The sequence below is a fragment of the Larus michahellis genome, chromosome 2 (assembly GCF_964199755.1).
Source record: "Larus michahellis chromosome 2, bLarMic1.1, whole genome shotgun sequence".
Classification (NCBI taxonomy): domain Eukaryota; kingdom Metazoa; phylum Chordata; class Aves; order Charadriiformes; family Laridae; genus Larus; species Larus michahellis.
Genome location: NC_133897.1, coordinates 24,328,323 through 24,355,002, shown reverse-complemented (window position 1 = coordinate 24,355,002; position 26,680 = coordinate 24,328,323). Strand labels below are relative to the sequence as shown.

At 42.0% G+C, this 26,680-nt stretch overlaps 2 protein-coding genes and 1 pseudogene across 3 annotated transcripts in view; 2 read left to right on the top strand and 1 right to left on the bottom strand.

Annotated features, from left to right (window-relative positions):
- The window catches only part of LOC141738321 (phosphatidylcholine translocator ABCB4-like), a 35,769-nt pseudogene extending 33,776 nt beyond the window's left edge, over positions 1-1,993 (top strand).
- Positions 1,994-4,461: 2,468 nt separating this feature from the next.
- Positions 4,462-25,136, bottom strand: CROT (carnitine O-octanoyltransferase). Its single transcript, XM_074574592.1, has 17 exons — positions 23,737-25,136; positions 22,888-23,011; positions 18,427-18,551; positions 17,383-17,564; positions 17,074-17,198; positions 14,318-14,426; positions 12,977-13,070; positions 12,758-12,883; positions 12,228-12,329; positions 11,544-11,627; positions 11,338-11,445; positions 10,934-11,064; positions 9,631-9,754; positions 7,673-7,751; positions 6,763-6,856; positions 6,496-6,615; positions 4,462-5,415 (listed from the first exon to the last, which is right to left on the bottom strand). Exons 2-17 carry the CDS (start codon positions 23,000-23,002, stop codon positions 5,295-5,297), a joined length of 1,839 nt encoding a protein of 612 aa, XP_074430693.1. The 5' UTR covers positions 23,003-23,011; positions 23,737-25,136; the 3' UTR covers positions 4,462-5,294.
- The window catches only part of OLAH (oleoyl-ACP hydrolase), a 32,142-nt gene continuing 29,397 nt past the window's right edge, over positions 23,936-26,680 (top strand). The window contains exon 1 of one of the 2 annotated variants that reach the window (XM_074574595.1): positions 23,936-24,102. The gene's annotated coding sequence lies outside the window, so the exon portion shown is untranslated. Of the gene's footprint in view, positions 24,103-24,125; positions 24,175-26,680 lie in introns of those variants that run through there. The other variant, XM_074574593.1, reaches the window with a different exon arrangement.

Here is a 26,680-nt window from a genome sequence, read left to right as displayed (position 1 = left end):
TCATTTCCAACTTGCAGCTAGGGGAAAAAAACCATAGTGCCTATTCATGCTTTCCTAAGTAAGTACAGGTTAAAAGCATTGCTGTGACTTACTGAATTGGACATTGAAATGTGGTTTTGGTTTTTTATTCCCCCAGAAGACCCGAAGGACAAGCAGAGCACTAGGTGGTGACAGTGCCTGTTGCTGCAGATGCCTGAATGGGAGGGGTCTTCATCCCTGCGGGAGAAGTCTCTGCTAATAAAATAACCTGGGTGATATTGGTACAAGGGCGAGTCATTCTAGATGCAAGAGCATGGAGCAAGAGATATGCAGAAAGTACTGAAAAAAAGGTACTTTCCTTCAGTTAAGTGAAAGCGACAGGAAGGTGCTAAGGCAGCCTGAGGAGCGCTGGTCTCACCCTCCTTTTTTCAACATTTCATTAGCCGGGTGAGTAAAAGTAAAGTCACACACAGAGTTGGCTTGAAAAAACAGGCAGAAACCCACCACCTTGTTCCCGCTTTCTTCTCTCCCTTTCCCTATTTATACCTGTCGTTACCTCCTGGTTCCACCTGATGTGACAAGCTGAATCTCCGGTATGGTGGATCTTTTTGCTGCAAAATAAAAAGCACCTTGGAGGGAAAAGCAGATTCAGGATTTCTACACTGGTTGTGAATGATTATGCTAGGAAAAAAAAAAATAAATCCCAGAAGTTGATCTGCTCACGTCCCGCTGAGCAGCCGCTGGCAGGTGAATGCAAACAAGGGCTCGTCCTACCTGCTGTCTGAACTGATGGGTCGAAGATAACACCTGCCTGTCAGCTCGCTCTCGGGGAGAATATGGGCGAGGACAAATATTTCTCAGTCAATAAATTCCCACATGCTTAGGAGATTGGCGGGTTTTCCCTGCAAAGCCTCATCCCTTTGATGAGAGATGTACGTTCCTTCACGTAGCAGGTAACAAAGGGGGGAAGCACAGAGCTGGAATCAAATTCCTTCAGCAAAATTGTGTCAGCTTTAAAATATGGTGTGAGGCAGATGAGATTTCTATTTGACTGGCTTCTCATTCATCCTAAATCACTCACGATGTCTCTCAGGCTGAGTTTTCTTTCAGAGAACCAGGGTGGTGAAAGAAGAACTGAATGCTCGGGCTGCTTGCTGCTAGGCTGAGCCTTGGGTTTGCTCCCGGCACTGTCACAGCCTTCCTCTCGCTCCCTGCTCTCACCTTCTCTGCACCTTGGTCCCCTGCTCGAAAACAAATGACACTGCTCTTGCTCAGCATCACGGGGTTTGCTCTGCAGTGAAATACACTCAGAAACGTGTTTCTCAGCTCGGCCACTGTGCGTGGGCTCCTCACCCACACTTGCCCCTGTGACTCGGAAAGGGGCTGCCCCAGACTGGTCACTCGGCGGAAACGCAGCTCAAATGTCACGCTCTGCAGAAGTAGGTACAAATGTAGGTTTACACTTCTGCTTATTTCCCATATCTAGAAATACAGTACACACGGGAGACAGAGGAAACCATCTCTCTGGTGGCCAGAAGCAACACATTGCTACTGCCCCAGCTCTTGTACAGCAGCCCAAATTCCTCCCAGTATCTCGGCACTGGATACAGAAAGTGAAACGAGACCTTGGCTTTGCAAACCGGAACAGGGATTTGCAAGTTGGCTGCTCATGCCAACAGGAGGCTCTTTGTAAAAAACAAACAAACAAATTTACCCACCCTCAATCCCCAAACCAATTCGGTATTATCAATTTTCAAAATAATTTTATTGCAATATTTGGCATCATTGTGGCCACAGAGCCCAGAACATGAGGTGACATTAAAGAATTCATAACCTTCACAGACTTCAAAAAAAAAAAAAAAAAGGGGGTGGGGGGATTAAAAATGTGTGTACTAACTACACCGTACTTAATGTTTACAAACTAGAATACAAAATTATCCGTGAATTTATAATGGAACTATTTGGGGGATCAAGTTGTAATTACTTAATGAGTGGGACTGAAACTCGGAGCAGTTTTCCTCGTTGCTGAGAGTGTGAAAGTGCCTGGCTTGTCAGAGGAGCCAGACCAATTTCTTGGGGACAGTTTCTAAAACTGACCAACTAAGAGCTGCCTGTGGCAGTAGGGAAGGGCCAGGCTGTGACCCTGGAGAAGTCTGCTTGTCCTGACTTGTGGGGCAAATGAAAATAGGAACGCGTGCACACCAGCGAGCACTGTCTGTCCCCTGTCCCCGACCCAAGGTGCACAGACAGGGATCTGAACTAGTCATCAGAAGTAACAGCTTCTCACCTCTGAGGCCACAGAAACATCACCTCTGTCATTGCTCTATCACAGATAACAGACTAGGGCACCACAGGTGGAAACAGCTGCTGTACTTGGTTTTAATTCACCCTTTGGTTTGTTCATTGCACAGATTGTCCAGAAGCTCTGGATAAAGCCAGAGAAGGTCGCACCTCCATCGTGATACCTCACCGCCCTTCCACCATCCAAAACGCTGACAAGGTTGCCACGATCCTGAACAGCAAGGTCATAAAGCACATGATCCATCAGCAGCTCCTGCCTGAAAAAGGCATCTGCTATTCTCTGGTCAATGTGGATCACGCAACATGTGATAGTGGGTGGTACCTGTTGCTGAAATGCAACTGTAGAGCTGGTTCTGTTTTGTATGAAACTAAGGATGTTTCAATACTTCTGGTTCTGGTAAAATTCTGTAAGTAGTTTCCTTAAACCCCATAGCTAATAAATATCTGACATACATTTGCTTTAAGAACACAACCCTCTTCCACCAGCACAAAAATTCATAGATGCTAAAATTAAAGATTACACAGAAAAAGCCCTGCTGACTTGCCAAACTGCAAAGCACAGGACTCCAGGCGCAGAGGACCCCTTCTGTCCTCCAGGTGCTGAGAAGATCAGCTCTGGAGCACCTAGAATGGGTGCTGCCAGCAAACAGATGCATGTACAAGAACAGGGAGCGGGTTTGAGGGCAGAAGCACTGGAGTTAGAATGGGCTGGTCTTTTCACGGTAAGGAAAAGCAGTGCCCAGCCTAGGGCCAGCAGCCAGCTGTTGCATAGAGCGTTAGTGAAAAAGGGATGAGAGCTCGTTCATCTCTTCAGGTTTTGGGGGTTGTGTTTTTACAGGTTGGTTGTAACTACAAGTTCTAACTTCGCATTCTCTCTGAACTCCAGTGAGCGATGAGAATCATGGCAGCGACATGTGCACCAGCAAGAGACCAAAAAGGTTTTCAGGAAAGAAGTTTCTGGAAAGAGAGTGGCTATTGCTTACGCACAAACAGGCCAGCATTCAAAGCCCAAAGGAGGGCAGCAATGCGCTCCTCAACACCGATGGGCCCGAAGCACCATTCCAGGTATGACCGTTTCTAAACAGATGCACGTGCAACCTGGAGCAGGGGTAAAAGGAAACCTGTTGGGATCGGCAACTGGCTCAGCCCCACTGATGCAGAAACCGGGCTCCTGTTCTCAGCTTGCCAATGCAATAATGGGTGCAGCCAATTTCTGCAACCCCCTGCGTTAAGCCTCAGTGTCTTCAAAGCAAATGGTGCTTGTCCGATGAGGATGGGACTCCACAGCCTGACCTGAAGTGAGAGCCCCCGCTGCACTACGCTCCTTCTTCATTGATTACATGTTTTTCCAAACCCACACGCAGATAAAAAAGAAAAAAATTTTAAAAATTTAACACTTTATGCTTTAGTTGCAGGTGGTCCATAGAGCATAAACTTAGTAGAATAACTTTGAATCAAAAATGCTTTACTCCTAACAAGGAAATTAACACCACGTTTACGAATTCATGCATCCACAGCACTTAACAAGTAGCTCTAACAGCTCACAGAATTTAATTTCGTTTTCTCATTTCTCTGGATTTTCTCATTTCCTCTAGGCAAGGCACAGACTGTCCCATCTGAACAGGACATTCTGCTTATGCTGGTGACTGAATCACATTTTCTCAACGACACACTTGCTGAAATAAGTTCTCCTTTTCCCATATTTCTGCCAGGATTTCTATGCTCCCAGAAATCCCCAGAGGCAGGGGTAGGTGTGTGAAAAATAAATGCAAATAAATGCAAAATTACACCCTTCATCAGATTTCAGGCTGTTTCAAATTAGTGTCCTTGTCAGTGTTGCAACCAGGTTTACTAACCCAATTGAAGGGTGAAAGGTTGTGACTATCAGACAGAATTTATATTTAAAAAAAAAAAGAATAAAAATCATGAGGCATAGCTTGATCTAAAATCCTAATCTGTCTCACAGCATGATAAGGACACGTGCTTCACTAACTGACATATTTCAGAAAGCCATTTACCTCTGAGAAAGAAAGGGGGTTCTTATCTCTCTCAAAACTCCAAAGAATAAAGATACTTTAGAATCTCTATTTCAAGTTCATCTGCCCCCAACATCATCTCTCTTCCACAAACTTTACTTGCTACACCTTAAACAGTCCACCCGTAAATCAATCAATACAAAGATGATTTTTAGAAGAATTTTATTTCTATGACAGGAAAATACAAAGCTGCTCAAACAGAAGAATCAAGTCTTAAAATCCTGAGAATTGTATCAAACTGCATTCAGTGCTTACTTTTATAGTGTGATTATTGGTGTAAAGCAGCAGATATTCACAGTTCACTAGAAGATGAAAACTCTGAGGAATCTGGAACTCATATACTGCTTTCTGTCTTTATTTTTGAGAGCTCCTTTACAAAAATACTTCAGATTGTAGTGCTCTCATACAACAAGCGCAGTGGAAACATCCCCATTCACGGATACAACATTTATTTGGTATAATCCCAATGCCAAAAGTGAAAGATAACTTACAAAATAACATACAGCCTGATGGAGGCAGCCCTTCTACTTCATAAACCACTATGGATAGGAAGCATAATCACCTAAGAGGATAGTGTGGTTACTCTTAAGTATGCAGTTAAGTGCTCCGCTGGCATAAACAGTATCAGTAAACTACAAAGTATTCTACATATTACCACTAAGATCATAAATACAAATCTCCCATAAATTCTCCACTTCTAACACCCCATCTCTCAAGTACGTTTGCATTGTTGAGGCATATTTTAATATTGCATAGTTCTACACAGATAAGGTACTACTGCTTGCATTGTTGTTGCAAATGGCTACATTACTCTTAAATGGGTACCGTTACCACAGTAAATCCCATAGAAACAGGCAGACTTCACATAGATCACTAAATGTCATAACTTGAAGATAAGAGTACTCTTGAGTAGCATTTCATTTATAAGTACTACATAGAACTTGTGAACTTCCAACAGCTTTGACGTCATTATCAACCCTACAGCTGAGCTGCAACTGTTAACTGTAGCATGTCCTGGAAACACTGGAACACAGTTCTACACAGCACTTCTGCGTCTGTCTCTGGACACGATTTCCAAGAAGAACAGGCAACAAGGATCCTATCAATACAGAAAACAATGAAGTTACCACTCTTAATTGTAAAAGTCTAGGATAAAAGTCACAGAAATTGCCCTGAAATATGAAATTATTGACATAAATTCTGAAGCAAAAGTTGCCACATGCTGTCTCAATGTTCAAAAAGGACTCAGATCCCTAGCGCCTCCAGTAAGCAATAATATTAACACATCTTGAAACTAGGTATTTTATTTAAATACCCATTTCTACATGCACAGTGACATAACTTTTCACTTGTATTTGAAAATCCTGTGAATTGTATGTCTTCTCTGCAACTAAAGTTTAAAGTACTTTTTTATTATTTACCTAATAAATCTTTACCTAGTTCTATTTATCTTAACAGAGACACAGATCGAAGTATAAATGGTTTGCATTCTCAAATTGGAACAAACATGCACACAATCCATATTTAGCTTTAGAAAGAAGTCATCCAAATTACACCTAAATCATAAACCAGGAAGTTATCTCAACACATTATAATCAAAGTAGTTGATTAAATTTGATAAAGAAGGAGTAATTTTTGTCCATAAGACCAATAAGCCAAAACTGGATAGTTTCAAATCCTACCATCTCATGAGGAGTGAAGCCAAATGTTTTAGCTTCTCCTCGTTACTCAAGGAGGTCTGGCTCGAGTCAAGAGATGTGCGTGTCACTGCCAAAAATGATGGATGGTGTGTGCTCCTGTACCCTATCCAGTCTCAGTCAATCGCTACTTTTTAAAAAACATCTTTCCAAGCTACATTTAATGATCTCTAAAACAAAAGCTTATTTTAAAGTAAGTTACCCTCTTTTATTCCTCCTTCCCCACTCTTTTCTTTCTGCTTATCGTCAGTATCGTGGTGCCCATTTCACCTCCACTGTTCATCCTTCCTTCCACACACGCTTTCCCAGAATGCCAATGCCTCTATTCTCATGTACCTCACTATTTAACCTTTTCTGTCACATTCAGCCATGTTTCTTGTCTTTTCCTTTCTGCATTCTAACCACCTTTCTTAACCACCTTTCCCCCTTCGTGACAGAGACAGAGCCATGCCCAAAATCCCAAAATGAAATTATATCCTTACCTGTCATCTCTGATTGAATAAAAAAAGCCATAGCCATGTTGTACCATAGGGAGTGCAGATCCAGTAAGTCTGGTGTAGCCAGTCAGACTAGTTGAAAGAACAAAATTCCCACCTCCTCCACTGTAAAACAACACAAAACTAACCCAGTGAGTTTCACAAAAGTGATTTTATCCTAGAGATCAAGAAATCAGCATGCATAAGGCCAATGTAACAAAGTCCTCGGTATCAAGGGATACAATCTCCCCACAGGAGAAGAATACGAAATACCTAGCTGTGAAGGCATTATCCACATAAAGTTCTGGCACTGGCAGTCCTTGCTCCTGTGCTATGAGTAGGAGACCCAGAAGATGACGATCAAATCCTGTCAAATAAATGCAAATACTGCATCATTAACAGCAGCATTTCCTGTTTTTCTGCTTCTTCTGGTCTGGGTAGCTTGAAGCTCTAATAGCAGCCGAAGGACAGATAAATACCAGTCTACTAAAAACCAAGATTCATATTGTAGCATACAAAAGCATTTCCCAAATATTTGATCTAAGAGTCCTTCATCGCTTTCATCTTGCGACAGTGAGTCCAAATGCAAAAGAACTAAGTAATAGAAACCCAGCACAATTCCTGTGGAAAACAAAAGCCAAGAAAACTTTCATTTCAGCCAAGGAGGATAAGTTCCACAGAGTGAAACTGGCCCACTTGGCATTCGGTAGACAAGGTGAAGAGGCCTTCAGGGCCACAACTGCCTAGATACTCTCTCCATCCTACTTGGTGACTTACAAAGGTTCATCAGGTGATTATTTCCCAGCTACTCTCTCTCATTCACAGAATAGTTTACCATGCTAACACAGGTGGGTGAGAATTTCACCCAAATCTCTTTTCTGCCTTAGAAGACTGCATTTCCCACTTTCCAGACAAGCATGTATTTGATCAGAAGGTATTCTGAAATAACGTTTAGCTGGGCAGAAAAAGTGAATTAATATCCAAAGTGCACGTGTCTTCAGGGCACAAGGAAGGGTGCAAGAACTAGGTTTTAGTTCCTCTCCCCAAAATTTAAGTATAAGATGTTAAGGGGTAGTTTTTACTCAGGTTGAAAACAAGGAGACAGAAAATGTATTAGCAAACAGCAATATTCCCTTTTTACCCATAGGAAAAAGCTAAACGAGAACTTTTGATTTCAGAGTACCTTTGCCATTCTCACAGTCTTTCCTCATTTTATTGTGCTTTGCAAATGCCTTATGCATCAGCTGTAGTCGTTCATAAGTCTGTGTAAAGTAGAGGACACAGGATTAAAAAAACCAACAGAAATGAAAAAACAATGCAGATGAGCGACACATCAGAAACCCCAGATCAACAAGTTTTTCCCTTTCACAGTCTCTAGCAATTTTAGATAGAAGGAAGTGGAGGAACTTGAAAGGTACATTAGAACCTTCCTCAAAGTTTCTCCCAAATCCAAATTCCTTTTTCTGCAGAACTTGCTAATTTGTTTCCTTTATTTCGGGTTCTGTTACTTCGATCACTTTTGCACTGAACAATATTCTAAACCTCACGCTCTTTCTCAAACAAGCGGAAACAACGGAAAGCAGGCACTGTGAAACAGAGTAATCAAAACCAAAAACTTCCCACAGTACCACTTATTTAGAAACACGCTGCCTTTTAGCAGGTGCAGTTGCATTTACATGATCACCATGCCCTGAATTGGTCAGGCAGCTGGACTAGATGATCACTGTAGATCCCTCCAGCTGAAGTATTCTATTCTATCATTTTCCATGGGTGAAAAAAAGAAAAAAAAGAGAAAAAAGTCTGTGAAGCAAAAGCAGAAAATGAAATAAAAAAAGACCCTTATTAAAACATACACAGTGACAACTGCATTCTCAAATTTTCCTGCTGATTGAAATACTACTTCCATGACAGTACTTTTTTTTCAATTTTATATTGAAACTTAAATATTAAAACCAGAGAGAACAGAATACAAATACACGTTTTGGTAAAGGAAGCCTAGAGAAAGAGCTCTAGACACCCAACATCTTGGCTTCTAAGATCTTAGATCTTACTATCTCTTTAGTTATAACTACTTAAGAAGCACCATTTATCGTTTTTATTCATTACACAAGAGGCTGCAGCAAAGAATGTGAAACAAGGGCAGCAGCCACTCAATTTGGATAAAAATCAAGCTAAAAAATAGCAATAGGAAGATAGTTGGAGATGCTATTTAAAATTAGAAAGAGAAGAAGGCTACAGTTAGTGTTAGAAGTAATGAATCTCTGTGTGTACTACCTATAGAAGCCTGCTAATGGTTAGAAGATAACTGAAGAGCAGAGAAATAGCAGGAATCCATATTTGCAATAGGAAAGCAGACTTGAATAACAGCCACGAAATTGAGTTTTAAAGCCGCAGCACATGCCAAGAGAAGCCAGTGACACATACTTCCTGATAGCCATATATATTCCTGTACGTTTCTCAGATGCGCTAATAATATAGAACCTTTGAATTTCCTAAAGATATGGAGCCTTTTGTCTCAGAAACCTTCTCCTTGCTTCGTGTCTCAGGCTCTGAGAAACCCACAGTGAAGACGACAAAAAGAGCTTTAGTACAGCTCACGCTTGGCAAGAGAGGCATGAAATGCTCCACCAGCCAAGCACCAGAGGGCAGCTGCTGGGAAAAGAAAAAGGTCACCAGTTCAGCTATTCAGAGGCAAACTCTGGAATACATCCCTGCTGCCACTAGGACGCAAACAGATTTCAATCTTGCTCTCAGACTCAGTGATAATCGATTAACATTTCCTGATTTCACTTAAAAATTAGAACAACAGAACCACGCCACAGCAGAATACATTGGTTCCAACCCAGTTATTTTTGGAGGTGTGAAAAAAAACAAATAAAAATCAGCGTGAATGTAACCCAAGACACTTACATTCTTGAAACCAAAAGGTAAATAGGGTAGAAAACCAAACAAGCCCACACATGACAGCTCACCTCAGTCACAATGACCAGAGCCAGACTTCAAGCAACCCAACATGTGAAATTTGTCTCACTGGAAACAGGCCAATTCCCATTAATGACACAATAGAAAAATGAGTTTTAAGCGGTTCAAGTGACAGGCCTTCTAAATACATTATGATTAAAGCAGGATTTCAGTATTTACACTGCTAGAAGGATCCAGCATGGACTTGCACCACTCCACTGCTTCCATAGTACACGATCTTACGGTCTCTGTGCGGCCATGATAGAAACGCCTCGTCATGGCAGTTTCGTAACAGCAGCCTGGGCTAAGAAAAATTATGGAAGAGTATCTCATTAACTTCGTAAAACTATATGCTACCTCAAGGAAAAAACAAAACAAAACAAAAAGAGTCCTGCCAAGTATCTCATACATCTAGTTCAGTAAGTCACTAATTTTCTTGAAATTTTGTGTCTGAAAAAGAGCCACAAAGGAACTCCACAAGCTTTTATGAGACAGATGACTGAAAAAGTACTAGTACTATAATCATACCTTGAAAAGACTGGGGTGTCATGGCTATTTTCTGCAGACTACAGATCTATCTCTAATACAATTAAGCTGAAAATATGCAAGCTTCAGTTTCACTATATATTTCCATTAAAGAAACTATCTACACCATCCAAAACCTCAAAAATTAAGAGACGCACTTGAAACAAGCAGCGTGTCCCACTGCATTTATAAATAAAAGGCTCAAACCCTTCTCTATTGTATACTAACCCATCCAGCTTTTACCTGGAGCATCCCCAGCCCTACAACAGCCTACCATTTAACACACAATTTACATGAAACACACTCGTGTGTTTAGAACAGACTTAACAGGCTATTTTAATCAGACAATTAATGTATTCCAGTGTTCAGCAAACTGAGATCTACCAACCTTTCTTATGACAAGACAGGCATCTCCAGTGACTAAGCATCATGCTTATATGATGAAACCCTCGTTTTTCTGAAGCAAGCAATACTCGCCAGCTCAGTAATGACTTAAACAAGCCATGATCAGTGCTAGTTAGCAAACAGAAGTTTGAGAAGACCAATACCAGGAAGGATGCTGCCTTTTACCAATAATACAAAATAAAGTTACACAACCAAAAACGCCGAGTCAGACATTTGGAGGGTCACCATCTATATCTCTATTATTCTGTCCAAACCTTCACATCTAATGTTGCTAAAGGAAGTGAGACACTGAGGTTTGTGAGGCTTTTTACAGGCTTGGAAGACTTAACTATTTTACTGATGGCTGTTGCTTGCTACAGATAAAACTTTCTTCTCCATATGAGCAACTATTTGACATTAAAGAATCACGCATTCAGTGTTTGCTCGAATATTTACTTTGTACAGCCCAAATTCATGTTTTCATGGATTGTCTTGTGCATTATATCTCCTGATCCACAACTTTACTCAAGAAACTAGTTTTTAATTCCTAAACTGGGTAATGAGATTTTCTTACCGTCCATGGCATTTGTAATAACCCAGCTGAAGGGCAAGCTGCACAAATGTATCAGGATGAAGTTTCTTCTTTCTAATCAATGCTTTGCCGAAGGATGTGAAGGCATAATTCACTAGCTGCAAGTCAGATACCTGTCAAACCACAGAAGGAAAAAAAACCAAACACGTCATCAAGAAACTGCAAATATCACAACTTGGTTCACTTCAAATAAAACACATTCAACATAAACCAACAATGTAACAAATTAAACCATGGTGTTGAGTCCCTCGATACACCAATTCATCAATAACACACATCCCTGTTCTCCAGCATGGAGAAAGGCCTGCTAAAAACACGCAAATAGAATGGGCCGGGGGTGGGGTGGGTGGGGAGTGACAACTAAGAGAAGCAGAAAGAAATTCCACCTTTTCGTAATATAGTTCTTTAGTACGTCCAATTTCACTTATAATTTTTTGATCCACTGTGAATACAAGTTCCTCTGGCCAAGGAATATCCCTCACTTTATCTGATCCCTGGGAGGATGCAGACAGAAAGAAAGAGAAAAAACAGAGAACGTTATCCATAAGAAAAGACACTAACTAATATATTTGAAAATTTAAAGGATAGATACCTTCCATTTTCCTTCATTTTCAAGAATCTTCTTTTCGGCATAAGCTAACATGCTAATTAAAGCCATGGCATCAAAAGGAGAATGCTAGAATCATAAGACAAGATATCACATTATTTGCATAACTGCAAGAGGATCAAATTGCTTTTTCCATACTCCACTTTTTCCTGCAGACCAACAGCTTTACTGTTGGACTTGTTTTTCTAGTTCTATAATACACAGAAGTCCACCCACTGTTTTGAATGCTCTGAAGCCAGATAGGGAGGCACAATATACCACTGCTGTGGAAAAGCAGGTTTCAGGCAAGATGTAGGCCCTTCTGGCCATTCAATAACAAGTTTAAAAAAAAAAATCTGAGTTTAAAAAACACAGCTGTTCAAATAGCTACGTAATATAAAAAGTTAATTTTAAGCCTTCTTGTGCAATGTATTTTTTGTCTTTGGAACTCCCTCTTTAAATACTTTTAGAAGTAAGATTATGATTTCAGATTTCATGTTCCTAATTCAAGTATGGTGTAATATCAAACACTGTGAAAGCAGACTGCTTTTGGAAGCTTGCCAGACAAGGTGCCTGGTAAACAAGGCTACACTAAAGAGGGACGCATGAAACACTTAAATACCCTAAAAGGGAAAACTTAGTAAATAAATACTTGAAATGTTTATAAGGGGGAAAAAATTTTCAACTTACATCACAGAACGCGCTACAGGTTCCATTGGAAAAGAATATGCTATTGTAGGATTTATCTCCCCAGCGTACAGTCGGATCACCTGTTAGCCCCAGCCTTGTAACCTAAAGCAAAATTTACACACTGTGGGTTTTAAAAAACAGCGAGCACACTGACAACCTCTGCCAGCTAAATCAAGCCTACATTAAGATGGTGAGACCTCCCCAAGAGATAAGATGTTGTCATCCAGTTGAAGATGAAACATGATTATAAGCCTAAGTTTTTAATTTAAAGAGTGATAAGTTCATTACTGTATTTTTGAGGACCCTAAAGGAAAGCGCCAAAATATTAGGAAGGTAGATTTCAGCAATTCCCATTTCCAATGTTCTAACAATTCAAATATTTAAGTATTCCTATGGATCAAGAAGAAGCATTATCTGCATATTTATCTGCTCTGTTCTGAAAGAGCAAGAAGGTGCTACTCCTGCATATACGCAGCAGAAATTTTTATACGAAGACGACCAGATATGAATCATCAGAAATCCTTAGCTACCTCAGTGTAGTCCTCAGGAGTCGCATGGGGACTCGAATCATCAAGGCAGACCACAAACAAACTTCTCTGAATTTTTTCCAGGAGAGTTAAGTTCTTTGGATCGAGATCAATCAAGTATTCACGTAACTAGAAAGCATGAAAAGACAAAGCTAAGTGAAATGATGTATTTCCAGTGATCACAATGCTTTTCTCAGGAATCAGCTGTTGAAGTATTCCCACCTCAGCCCATTTTGTCCTTTCGTTGCTTGTTAAGGCTGCCAGTCCTGGTCCATCTGGTTCACTATGGCATCTTTTCTGTATATAAGTAAGTTGCCTTTAAGAAGATTTCAAAAACTGAGGTTAACAAAGAACATACGGAGAGAAGGTAAAAGTCACCCTTTTTATCCCTCTCTCTTTTGCCAAGCTGAAATTTTGGTTCCCCATTCACAAGCTAATGTGAATATTCAGGAAGCACAAATCAGCTCCCTCAGACTCTAAGGGCAACTGAAGACCTGCTCTGTTTTCTGTCACTAATGGTCAATTCAGAATGCGGCTGCATGTACAAACTGACATGTAAACAACCATGATCCCAAAGCGTTATTATACACTTAATTTACAAATAGATTTAAGACTTCGGCAGTGCAGATCAAACTTCCCCACGCAGCAGACATCTACAATACTGCAGCTTTTATAGCAACTAATGAGATACAAGGGCAAAACTTCCACTCAAGATAAACCATGAAATTTAAAGCAGAACAGTAGCTACAGTACATCCTAAACGTAGAGGCTGAACTACACAAGAATACTTCTCTTCCTGTCTTCTCCTTGCATTTCCCCTTTCCTTTTCCCTTCATTAACAGAGAGCTAATTTTTAGTTTGCGAGTTCAGTTTTTCACATGCTGTTCTACATGTTAAAGAAACTCCACAAATTACAGGCATTTAATCTGGCTCATCCTTTGTTCCAGCACTCTTGCCCATTAAACTGCACTACTGATCTTTAGTTACACAGTTAGCAAAAGCGTAAGAAACCCATGACAAAGGTACAAAAAAAACCAAAACAAAACAAAACCAAACAAACATACAAACAAAAAAAACCAACCCCAAACCATCACCAAACCAGACCCAACCTGTCCTTTCTATAGACAAGAGGAAGCTTTAGGGTTTTTTGTCTGTATTCCAGGCATTCATTTCTTTGTTACTTGCTTGATCTAATAGGTACAACTACAGAAATAAGAAATACACGTGTTGAAGTATCATCAGTATGAAAGTATCAGATTGTCAAGAAAAAGTGATTTTTGAGCTTCTCTAACTATATTTTGTCTTGCCTAAGGCATTTCCTACTGAAACATCTTCATTCAACCCTTTCGTGTTATGTTCTATAGGTGTATTACAACAGTACGTGATCATCATGCTTCATGGCAAGAAGATGTCGTCCACTAAACAAGAATTTAATCTGAACCCTCAGCTAGAGGAGAAGCTGTAGCCTCCCTAACACCTAATTCTTTGGGGTAAAGGGGACAGAAAGACTCTGGTGTGTAGCTTAAATAGGACAGCTCGTTTGAAACAAGGCAGTACGAAAACCTGAAAATCTCTGGAGGAGTCACCATATTGCCTTCATGTATAGTATCAAACGCAAACACTCGACCTCGACACAGGACTATTAGGTGAGATGGGCATTCACCTTCAGTCTCTGAAATGAAACAAAAAACAAAACATGAAAAATCCAACCATGGGGATAAAGTAACAGATACAGAAAAAACACTCAGGAAGTCCTGCAGACCTATTTTTTGGTTCCAAATGAGGCAGACTTTATACAGTTAAAAACAGGAAAAAAGAAAAAACAGTAACTTTTGAAATCCAATTGCATGATCTTATTGCAAATTTGAAGGCATTTTTAAAACTGTCAGAGAAAACAGAGAGGTACATAACTTTCACTGTTATTAACTACTTCAAGTCATTGTCATTACCGAGTAGCAAATGTTATTTATTTGTGTATCTTGTAGGCACAAACACCCTCTGCCAAAAGGAGTGTTGCTTGCTGAAAGCTGATCTACCAACTTTTGCTCTTGCTTGTTTGGTTTGTGCGGCTTTTTTTTTGTTGGTTTTTTTTTTTTTAAAGGGATGAATATAACACAGCACGCCTGCTGCTAAGACACTTTGCAAATGATTGAGCCCTTCAGTTGTCAGAGCGTTTATGTGACCAGTTTCAGTTATGCACTCAAGATCCTAGCTCCACTACCATGTCAATCAGACCTGATCTGTAATCTGCAAATCTGTAAAAAGGGAGCACTGACACACCACTTTGGCCACTATACCAAAACATGGATGATACTGGGCCACACTAGGCCAGGTACGCTTGCATAGCATTGCCTTATTGAATCCATCTATCTGGAAAGAAGAGTAAATAAAGTCGGAAAAGATTCTGACAAATAAACAGATGTTAAAACCCCAAGAAATGTGGCCACTGTGCTAAATCTCTTCCAGTCCAGTACTGGAAGAAATGTATACTACTTTACCCACAAGTATTTAACTGAGTGGGTATCCACACAAGCCTTAATTTTAAGTATAAACCTTTTACACCTATCTTTATGGTCCTACTTACTAAATTAGATAATACAATTCAACATATACCTGATTGAAGACATTCTAGAGTGAGGAATTTGTCATTTTACATAAACCTCACCTTCATAGATCACAAAATTAATTTCTAACATAAGAAAAATCAGAAGGGATGACATCAAATTCAATTACTATAGACAGCATCCTCCTAACCTTAGCTGTCTAAAACAAGGGCTAGAATTAAGTTTGGAAGTTAACATACCCAGCATTAAGCATCTGAGATCTCACTACAGTTGGCAGAGATCTACCCAATACACTTAATGACATCTAATAAGCTTTTCACCTGTTCTCATTAAGGTGTCTGCTGCAGGCTGAAACAAATAGCTCTCCAGGTTCCACTGATCAGGCTCTTAGCTTTTACTGTGGTCTTTGATTCCAAGCTGACATTACCTGTCAAATTTTAGGCGCCCTACTCTGCAATCTGAATACTACTTCCAAGTGTTCAGACCACATCAGTTCCCTCTACAGCCAAAGGAGAAAAACAGATCCCTCTCCAGATGGGAATTCCTTCTACCTACCTTAGATACCTGCATATTTTGGCAGCCCAAATGCTTCTCTAGAGGTATTCATATTGCTCCATGAATCACAGAGAGCCAAGACAACTAACTGAACTAAATATTTCATCTGGAGGTAGACAAGCTACATGGAAGTGGATATCACCTGCTGTGTATGACATTAAAAATGATATAAACAAGATTATTAAAGTTCTTACAATATTTCAGGGCAGAAAAGAGACATGAGTGACATAAATTGCATCTCCACAGGATAATAGCTTTGTTTATTAAGAATGATCAAAACAGAACACTGAATTTCCACCATTTGAATGTTTCTTCTACATTTTGGTATTTAAACTGACTCTTCAACTGTCATGTTAAAATCAAACCCTTGAAACTTGCCTTCAACTTCGCATTTTCTCGTCATATCCTGTGGTATGGAGATTTCCCTATATATTTTCTACGGAGCAAGACAATACCTCCTTTTTCTTGAATTCCCAAGTCTTACAGGAATTCACATCTAGACTATCTAGAGTGACACTGCTGAACAACTCTGCATGCATCAGAATGTGTGTGGGAGAGGTGTTATGATTTCAGTTAGCTGATTACTAATACTACAGTATTTGTTAGTGGAGGATGAGTAAGAACATTATACTTCTACCCTAGCTCTTTATCCTGTACCTTAGAAAACTGTTGGGAGTTTAAGAGAATGGCTTCAAGAAGCACTATGGAGTAATTTCAAGACTGAATATACAAAAAGCTGACCAAGCCAAGAAACAGCACAATGATAGAAAATAAGTATGAATTATCTCAACCGAATGTATGGGAGCAGACTCGAGAAACACATTCCGTGGAAAAAGAAGCAATTAGTAATGATGCTGAAATTCTGTCCCTGTAACAAATGCGGATGGATTCCATGTATAACACATGATTTTGTCTTTTTTTTTTTTTTTCTTCAATTCTTAACACTGGCACACTTCTAGGCATCAGGCTGGTAACATACAATTTAAAGCAGAGCTTTCTTTCAATCTTATTTAGAAAGGACTAAATATTGGAGCAAAAAGGGCATCTGTAGATTAGAAATCTTCTTTGCCTCGTTATATAAGCACTCAACAACCAGCATCTGATCTAGCACTTGAGGAAGCAAGTATTTTATGGTTAAAACGACCCTCCATTAGTACAAAGTCATTTGCTTTTGTTAACCCACGATTTACGTTTGTTTACCGGTTTTAAAATAACTGCTGATCGAGTCTCTGGTAACTCCAGGAATTTTGCAAGTGCAGAAGAGCATTCGAAATTGGTTCATGTCCAGAACATCATCCCTAGATCTCTCTATAGCCACCTTCTCTCTGTAGTAAACCAATACAACAAAATTAAACAAGAGAGATGATAATTATGCAAGTAGATCAAGGTAAAACAAACACATCTTTTACTGCAAAGAATGCATACCAATGAACACAAGTATATCTTTGTGACTAAAGTACACATAGATCATTAATATTTAGAATCAACTATTTTTTCTTGAAGTCTTACGCTCGTAATAGATCCCAGAATTTCAGGGTGTGCCATAAATTTATAGATGCTCTTTCTATCTGAGTCCCCTCTTTTGCTGGCCAGCAGTGTTCAATAAAGGGACCAGGGCCTCCCATATTGCAGTGTATTTGCGTTGCTATGCGAAGATCAAGATAAGCCACATTCAGCCACCAGTCCTCCAGCTGAAAGTGAAAAGTGTTTAGCGTCAGAATTCAGTTCCAGTCATTAATTCTTTAAGAATCACCTGATTGTTCAACCGCCTGCTTTTTTAGATTTTTTTTTTTTTTAAATATTTTGAGTAGTAGTTCCTATATAACAGAAGGCAGGACAGTGATTCAAAACTAACTGCTGAGGATAATGACACATCTAGCTCTTCTATTTTCAAGCTTGAAATAAAACTGAGTACTGCTTAAGACTATTAAACTGTAAATTATGATGAAGATTTCTTCCCCAATATTCATCATCTTAAACTCTTGCAGATGTCACCTGTGGCTGCTGCAAATATCAGATTAATCCATGAAGAATGGAAGGAAAGGAGATTTGTGAGAGAGGATCTGTGTCCTGTTAAGATTTGCAAAGTTCTCATGAATTCCACTTGGTAACAACCTCCCTTGTATCCCTTTCTCCATTGAAAGGCAACTTTAAAATGCTACCTCATAGCTTTCTTCAGGAAGAAAAAGAGATAGAGACCAAGTTCTAAATTCCATTTTATCTATTTTTTTTTTTGGGGGGGTGGGGGGGGGTGGGTTGCGCGGTCGGGGTGGGGAGAGAGGAGACGGAAGTGATAGAAGACTGACAGAAAAAGCATTCAAAAGCTGGTTGGTAACATTTCAGTTAGTGAACTCTCTTAGCCACCCAACTTTGAAAAAAACAAATCACACATATATAAGTGAATGTGATCATATCCATAGGCCAAGCGGCAGATATAAAAAGAGATCCTAAGATAGTAAAAAAAACCAACCCTAAATGATTCTCTAAATTATATTCTGAGCAACCAACTTTCCATAAGTTGAATTACGATTTCTTACATGTCTAAAAACATACCCAGTTCCTTCTCGTCTTAGCTCTTTCCAGTAATTTCTGATGCAACTCTTTCCCAATCCCATTTTCAAATTTTTTAACTATATCTTCAGTTCTTTGATACTCTTCTTGATTTAGAAATGGCTTCACTGTAAAAAGGAAATGTTTTTATTTTAAAAACAACTGCATACTGAGATTTATTCCAAGACTTATAGGCAAGTGAGTGGATGAAAATACTCAAAATCTGTTTTTCTAAAACAAATATTTGAAGGGAAAACACCTTTTAAATATCTGTAAATAAATGACAGTATGTTCTAATAAAACATAAATACATACTTTTAAATAAATACAGACATTGGCAGATGAAAGCAATTGCTGAAAACGTGAAATACCTAACAGACAACTAAATCCAATATATTTAAAACTCTGTAGCTGGAATACTATGGAGTTCTGTAACTCCATCAGCTGCCACACAATTCACTGAATAATTAATTTCACAGGAACTTCATTTGTAAATTAATGCATTGAGCGGTACTTGTCTGCCACCCTACCATGTCTGCACCAACCATAAGCTACTTGCCTTTATTTTCAGAATTGGCCTACAAGCACCTTGCCCATCAATTCTCATTCACTGTCCCCACGTTACACACACCTTTGAATGAAACTGATGGCAGTTACTACTACCCAATTTTTATATTTTAAAAAGTTTCTGGATTCCTCTCCATCAATTATTTACACGCATTGCAAAGACCCCCCCTAGAGCCTTTTCTTCCCCAGGCTGAACAGTCCCAGCTCTCTCAGTCTCCTCTCGCATGTCAGATAATCCATGCCCTTATTCGCCCCCATGGGCCTTCGCTGGGCTCATGCCAGTATGTCCAGGTCTTGCTTGTACTGGGGAGCCCAGAAATGGACACAGCACTTCAGATGTGGCCACCCAGTGCTGAACAGAGGGGAAGGATCACCTGTCTCTACCTGCTGGCAACGCTCCTTCTAATGGAGCCCTGAAGGCTGCTGGCCTGCCTTGCTTTAAAGGCACCTTGCTGGCTCATGTTCAACTTCATGTCCACCAGGACCCCAACGGCTTTTCTGCAAAGCTGCTTTCCAGCCAGTTGTCCCCAGCTTGTGCTGGTGTGGTGGGTTATTCCTCCCTGGCTGCATGACTTGGCACTTCTCTTTTCTTGATGAACTTCATGAGGCTCCTGTCAGCCTGTTCCTCCAGCCTGTCAAGCTCCCTCTGATGATAGTACAACCATCTGGAACATCAGCCACTCCTTCCAGCTTTGTATTGTTTTCAAACTCAGACTGCACTCTGTCCCATCATCCAGGTCATTAATGAAGATGTTCAACAACACTGGACGCCTGGGGTGCACCATCAGAGAATGGCCTACATCTGGAATTCGTGCTGCTGACCATAAACCTTTGAGCCCCGCAGCCGAGACAGTTTTCAGTCCACCTGACTGTCCACTACCTAGTCCACACTTCATCAGTTTGTCTATAAGGAAGTTTATTTACAAAAAAAAAAAAAAGCACTTTTGATGTGACAAAAAGCCTTGGTAAAGTCAACATAAACAACATCTAGACACAGCTTGAATCGCACCACCATCAGTTGTAAACACAGATGAAAGAAAGAAAGAATAAGAGACAGAGCCATCCACCTATACTATTTATCAGTCTACAGTATTCACCCAGGAAAGCTGGAGTTGAAAGTCTCCTCAGACCGACAGTAGTCCAACACTCAGGTTTCACAGAGAGTGACCTTATTACCACACGATATTGTAAAAGACAGCGATTACCCTCTGTTACTCAGGTTACAAAGTCGTTACAGAGCATTATGTGCGTATACACAAGAAAGAAAATAAGCAAAATTACCAGCTTCTGGTCCCTATTTGAGGGGTGACCAAGATTGCTAGGGGACTGGAGCACATGATGACGAGACAAGGCTGAGAATTGAGTTTGTTCAGCTAAGAGGAGAATACCTTGCTGCACTCTGTAATAACTGCATGGAAAGGCATAGTGAAGGTAAAGCACAGCTCCTCTCAGAGATGCACAAGAATAGTACAAGAGAAAATGGACTCAAGTTGGAACACAGGAAATTTCTGGCAAGGAAAACGTGAGTTGTTTTTTGGGTGGGTTTTTTTTTGTCATTGATAGTTTGTTTTTTGGTTCCCCCTCCCGCAACCATGAGGGTGACCAAACACCAGAACAGGTCGCCCAGAGAGGCTGTGGAATCTCCATCCTTGCAGACATACAAAACCCAGCTAAGCAACCCTGAGCAACCTGCTGTAGTTGGATCAGCCTTGAGGGGGGCTCTGTTCTAGATGAACCCTTCCCAACCTGCACAGGCCCTGATGACAGGGCCTCTTTCCATTTAAAAACTATTTGATCAGATGTAGAAGCAGCACTATGAGGAAGGAGCAGAACTCATCCCCTTTCTCACTAGAGCAGTGAATCTTCTCTCTTGCCGCTTTCTCCAGGCCCACAGATCTTGTCTTTCTTTCTGCGTAGATCAGCTCCACCCATGAAAGACATCTTCAGTTGCATAGTTAAGGAACCCTCTGGAAAGCTGGAACTTCGGGTTTTCACATTCCCAGGCTGAGTCCAAGCTTCTGAGTCTCAACCTCTGGGGTGAGCTGAAAGGCTAAATAACTAACATGGCTACAACGACCTTCTCTGCTCAAGGCCTACCTTTAAAATAAGGTTAGTCATCCTGAATCCAAAGCAGAGGCAGCTACTATAAAGTCCAAAACAAGGCACCTTCTGAGACATACTCTGCCCAGCTTTTCTAGTTGACTGGCTTTAAACAGACAAGTGCTTCATTAACAGGTGCAGTAACTAATGCTAAGTGCCTGGGGTCCCCCTCCAACCAAAAAAAGACAGGAGTTTCCAAGGAATGATTCACAGCATCTATGAAGGGTCATCTGGAGCATCTGAACTGTTCTTCAGAAGCACCTCCCTTCCTTCACTCACATTCACAGTCTAAACAAATGAAGAACTTAAGCAATGAGAATCACCGAGCTAGCGTCTGGAGTTGTGCACTGCACATTCTGCCTTTAAGTGATTTGAACAAGGGAAGACACTGGCAGAACAAAAAAATACTGGACTAACTTTCCTCCAACCTCCAGTGAGACTAAAGAAGACCAACAACGACCATCAAAGTTATAGAATGACTTATGTACAAGGAACAGTACGTAGGAAGTAACTTTAGCATGAAAAAAGGGGACATGTGATAGGTATTTATGAAAACACAGATCAGAATCAGAAAACAAGAGCAAACAAATTCACTGTCAGATTTTATCACTCCATGACAGAGTTATTTATTAGCTTGGAAATCCAGCTGGGTGTACAAAACTAGGTTCCAAAGGGCAATTCTGTTATTGCACGTGCATTATTATTGCAGCACATTCTGCATTACAACAAAAAGAAAACATTTTTTTGACACACGTACACACAGGGCATTTTTTCCTTAAAACCACCATTTCAGCGTTCTGTATCAAAACGTGGTGATGTAAGGAACAATAAAGAAAACCTATTGCCATCTACTGGGCCATTTCCACTATACTCAGAATAAAAGGGAACTCAGAGTGAACTTCAGGATTTCTATTTTGGGAAAGGGAGGTTTTTGTGTAATATGGTTCAGTGAAGGACAGAACTCTAGGTCTTACTCTGTTAGCATTCCTGTATTACAGGTAAGATGGCGAGACACAAAGCAGATGTTCCAGAAAAAAAGCTCAATGTCTCCGAGTTCTGAAAATTATTAAAGAAACATAGGAAAGTAGCCTCAAGATACCAGGTAATGTATCTTTGTCATCCCCGATGTATCAAAGCCTGATATGATAATAAAGAACTAATCAGTCATCTCTGCTTTATAAACAAAGCTAGACACCTGTACACTGATTTTGTTTTCAAAACTTTTCTCGTATGGGATCTTCTTTGAGAGCAACCGTTTCAGGACAAAAATTGTCCAAAAATGCCCACTATTGCCTTTTCCTACTACTGTATAGTTAACAGTATTAGTGAGAAAGACGAACATTTAAGTATGAAAAAGTTTGAATTAACCTTTTTTTTAAACAAAGATGCCGAGCAAACACAGTCATAAACTAACAAAGTAGGCATTATGCAAAACAAAGTTTGTAGATAGAGAAATATCTTTCATTAGACCAGGTGACACAGCTGAAAAACAAAAACCAAAACCTTAGGAGTAAAAAACCTCAAAGCAAAGAGTTAACCTTCCTACACATCCAATTCCCTTCCATGCTGAAGAAAGGTAAACACGGATAAAATGAGAAGTTTTACTCAGGTTGCTCTGGGCACTTAGTCTCCCACTTCGAACCTGAAAAAGGCCTTTCACACTCTAAACTTGTCTCAATCCCCCAACCCAATTGTATCAGATGATACAACCTGTCTACAATCACTCCGCAAACATCTTCTGACTAGCCTGGTTACAACAGCACACACCACGCTACTATTACAATATTAAGCCATTACCTGCATCAAGGTATTTACTTAAAGATTCCTCAAGGGGAGGCACGGGCAGGGAAGGCAGAGAATCCTGGTACTGAAACGTTCGCTCCTCAGAGGATTCAAGCACTTGCTTTTCCATGATGCAGATCTGCAGCACAACATCGACAACCCGTTAACGAGGGAGAAGTTTCAGTGAGGTGCTGTATCTCCCCACACTCTTTTCTTTTCCTCCCCAGCCATCTACTCGGTGGAAGACACCTATGGTGGAAGCGCCCGCTGACAAAGCCGAGACCGAGGGTTTCTCTCCGGCCTGCAGCCGCAGGAGGCACACGCACAACAGGGGGAAGCCAGGACCAGGCGGCTGCTGGTGCTGTCCCCGCACATACCCACACTAACAGGCCCGAGGCCTGCTGATTTTCTGTCCCGAGGCACAGCCCGGGGACACCCCCCAAACTGACACCGGAGAATTGGGAAAGGGGGGGGGGGGGGGGGAAATCACACACACAACTCCCGGCGGCCCCCGCCCGGCCCGGCTGGCGGCCGCCATCACGCAGCCCCTCGCCCGGGCCCCCGCAGCCGCAGGAACGCCGAAGAGGAGCCGCCCCTGACCGAGCCCCGCCCGAGCCCCTCTACCCCAGCGCTCCCCGCCCGGCAGAACAGCGGCCCGGGGCGGGACGGGGCCCAGCAGGCGGGGGCACCACGGCAGCGCTTACGGCAGCTCCAGGCCCGCAGCGGGGCACTGCCCCGGAGAGGCGTGGGTGAACGGGGCTGGGGGGTGAGGAGACAGCCGAGTTGAGCCGTCCGCACGACCCTCTGCCCCGCCGCCGCCCACAACCCGGCCGAGGAAAGAGGCGGGCGCGGGGCGCCGCTTACCCTGGTCGGGACGGGCCCGCCGCCGCCTCAGCCGGCTCGCTGCCTGCCTTCACCTCTGCCCCACTTCTAGGCGAGCCCCGGAAGCCGGGCGGGGCGGCGGCGGCCGTGTCTTTGCGGGGCTTCGGGGGCGGGAGCAGAGAGAGGCCTCGCACGGCCTGGGCGGGCCCCGGAGGGAGGTGTGAGTAAACGGTCATGGGGCGGGGGGAAGCGCAGCCGGGGCGGTGCGGAGGGCTGTCCCGGTGTGTGCCCTACCACGGTAGGGCCCGTCGCCAGCTGATGTCCCCCGCGGGCTGTGCTTGTAGCCCCGGCGGCATCCGCAGTGAGCCTGAGCCCATCTACGAGCCCTGGGGGGCTCCTGGCCCGGGGGTAAGTGGCCCTACTGCTTTGCAGGTGGGGAGGAGCTCAGGGGTCTGCAAGGACGTTTCCGTGGCCAGACCGGTAGGTTTCTGTGCGTGGCAGGGAGGCTTGTGGAGTGTGCTTGCAGCCCCACACGAGTCGGGGAAGCACAACCCACCCACAATCCAGTGAGACCAGGACTTGGAGCAGTCCTCACCTCCTGGAGCAAACGCTTCACCACATGGGGAAACACCACTTGCAGTGGGAAAGACACCTGAGGCCGACCCAGCCCCACTTGCCATGGTTAATGAGGTCTCTGCTGACAGAGACACCTGCCAGTACTGCCCTTGTGCACGCCAAAGGGGTCTCTGCCACCTGCCTGTATACCTGGGTGATGTGTGATGGAGAGCTATGGCTCAGCCCAGAGATTTCCCCCTCTACCACTGTCGCTGGGGGATCTGGCTGCACTGAAGAGCTCCCAAGCCCCGAGGAGTTCCTGACGAAAGTCTGGCAGCTCAGGTAGGCCTTGAAGTAGTACTATGAGCAGTTTGATGTGACGTAAGTCTAGCTTTGAATGAGTGTAGCATCAGGGCAGGAGAATGAGGTGCGTGTCAGGCTGTCTGCATTATGCAAGAGTCTACATGAGGTAGAAGGTTTGGATCAGGCTAAGGATGTAGCTCGATGCCTGCCATCACTGCCTCCAGGCAGAGACTCTGGACCTCTACAGAAACCCTGTATAACCCTGACCAAATTCCAGACCCTACTACTCGCTTCCATCCCTATGGGGCTCCAGTTGTCTTTGCTACTATAGGCTGTATGAGGACCACAGCCTCCTGTGGCTCCCTCTTCCCTTGTGGGGACTGTAGACTTCAGCTCCCTGTGGCCCTCGCTTTCATCCAAGGTTCCCGTCACATGTTGGTTTTTAATACTAAACATTTGCTTGATCCTTCTCACTGTTCCCAGGTAGGTCCAAAGGTAGCTCAGAGATTAAAATCAAGGGCAATCACGTCTTCATCCAAAAATCTAATTAGTAGCCTGTGCAAAGGAACAAAGTTATAATATGATTCTTCAAAAAAAAAAAATGCTGTTTAACAAGGGCTTTGTAGTAATAGTTGCTACTTCTAAGTGATTTTAAGGTTTTGTTCAGCTTTCAGTTCAGAGCTGTAAGTCTAGCTTTGAATGAGTGTAGCAAATTCAGCATGTGGTAGAAAACACTATCAAACTTGCAATCCTACAATCTTTCTATTATTCTTGCCGCTGAAACATTGATAACTGGGAAATCAGAAAGACTACTATTTCATATTCTGTATCACAAATGGCATTTTTTTTAAATGTTGCTTCAAAGTCTTTAGTTGTAGCTATGGGAATTGCTCTGGCTAAGTTGGGGCTTAGCCAAAAATTTTCTATCCACACATTTTAGATAACACCAAGATATTCTAATGCCCTGTTCAGACTGTAGAGATGGAACTAGGAAGTTTTGGGGGGGTTTTTTGCATTGTTCTTCACCATTGTACTTGCACAGGAGCACACCTAGCATAGGCACTGTGAAAGCAAAGTAGATAAAATAAACTGTTCACCTGATGAATTAATCCTACTCTTCTGCTGTTCCAAAAAAGAAAGATTATTATCTAGCTCTGTACATTATTAGAGCAGGAAGATTAAGGACGGAAGATGGCATAATAGGGATCCCCTCGTCTCCTTTCTTCACTTTCTTCCTGGCCTTGGCATCAATTTTAAAATATTTTCTGTGACGTGCTCAGAGCAAAATGTCAGCATCGCTATACTGCATTATCACTCCCAGTTTATGTGTACAGGGTTTTGTTCCTTGACTTATTTGCTCTTTCCACCGGCAGCAGTGGCGCCTTCTGGTTGCTTCCCTGATGCTACATACCTTTGCTGCCTAAATGGCTTCCCGTTACCTATCTCACCATCTCTCCTTCTCTGGGCCACTTTGTTTAGTCAGTTTTTGCTATACGCAGTTATATGTAAAGCAGTTACTTTTTGGTTAACATGCACAAAAGATAGCCGGGATTAATGACCTACTAAATTAGTATTAGTATGTTAACCACCTATAGAGGCTTTGCTAGTCAGATGGAAAAGGTTCAGTTTTCACTCACCCCTGTAGCAGGTGCTTGATGATGCAATCTTCCTCCTCATTGTTGCCCTTGAGATGTTATCATCTTTCCAGTTTGATGCCCTTCCTCTTGATCCTTGAGCTGCTGCCTGGCCCCATCTCAGCAGTCTTTACCTTTATCTTTGATTTTACCCTTCTTACATTTCACGGCTCTATGCTATGCGGACTTCCTCATAGCTCTTTCTCTCAGCTTACCAATTTCCTCAAAAATCTGAGCAAAGATTATGCATCTGTGCCATAGCAGAACTAGGCCGACAGCAGAAACAGTAGGAAAGGAAGAGAGGTTATCTTGCTCCTTGTCATGTTCACCTTTGAAGCATCCACGTGGCCTTTATATTTGCAGTTTCAACACCCTGGAAGGTCCAGGTAGTAAAACTGGGAACGTGTGTTGTGTGACTTTAATATTTATTTCAGTAATTTTGCATTACTGATGCTGTGAGCACATCAGCTGCAAGTCTTCCACAAATAAGTTTC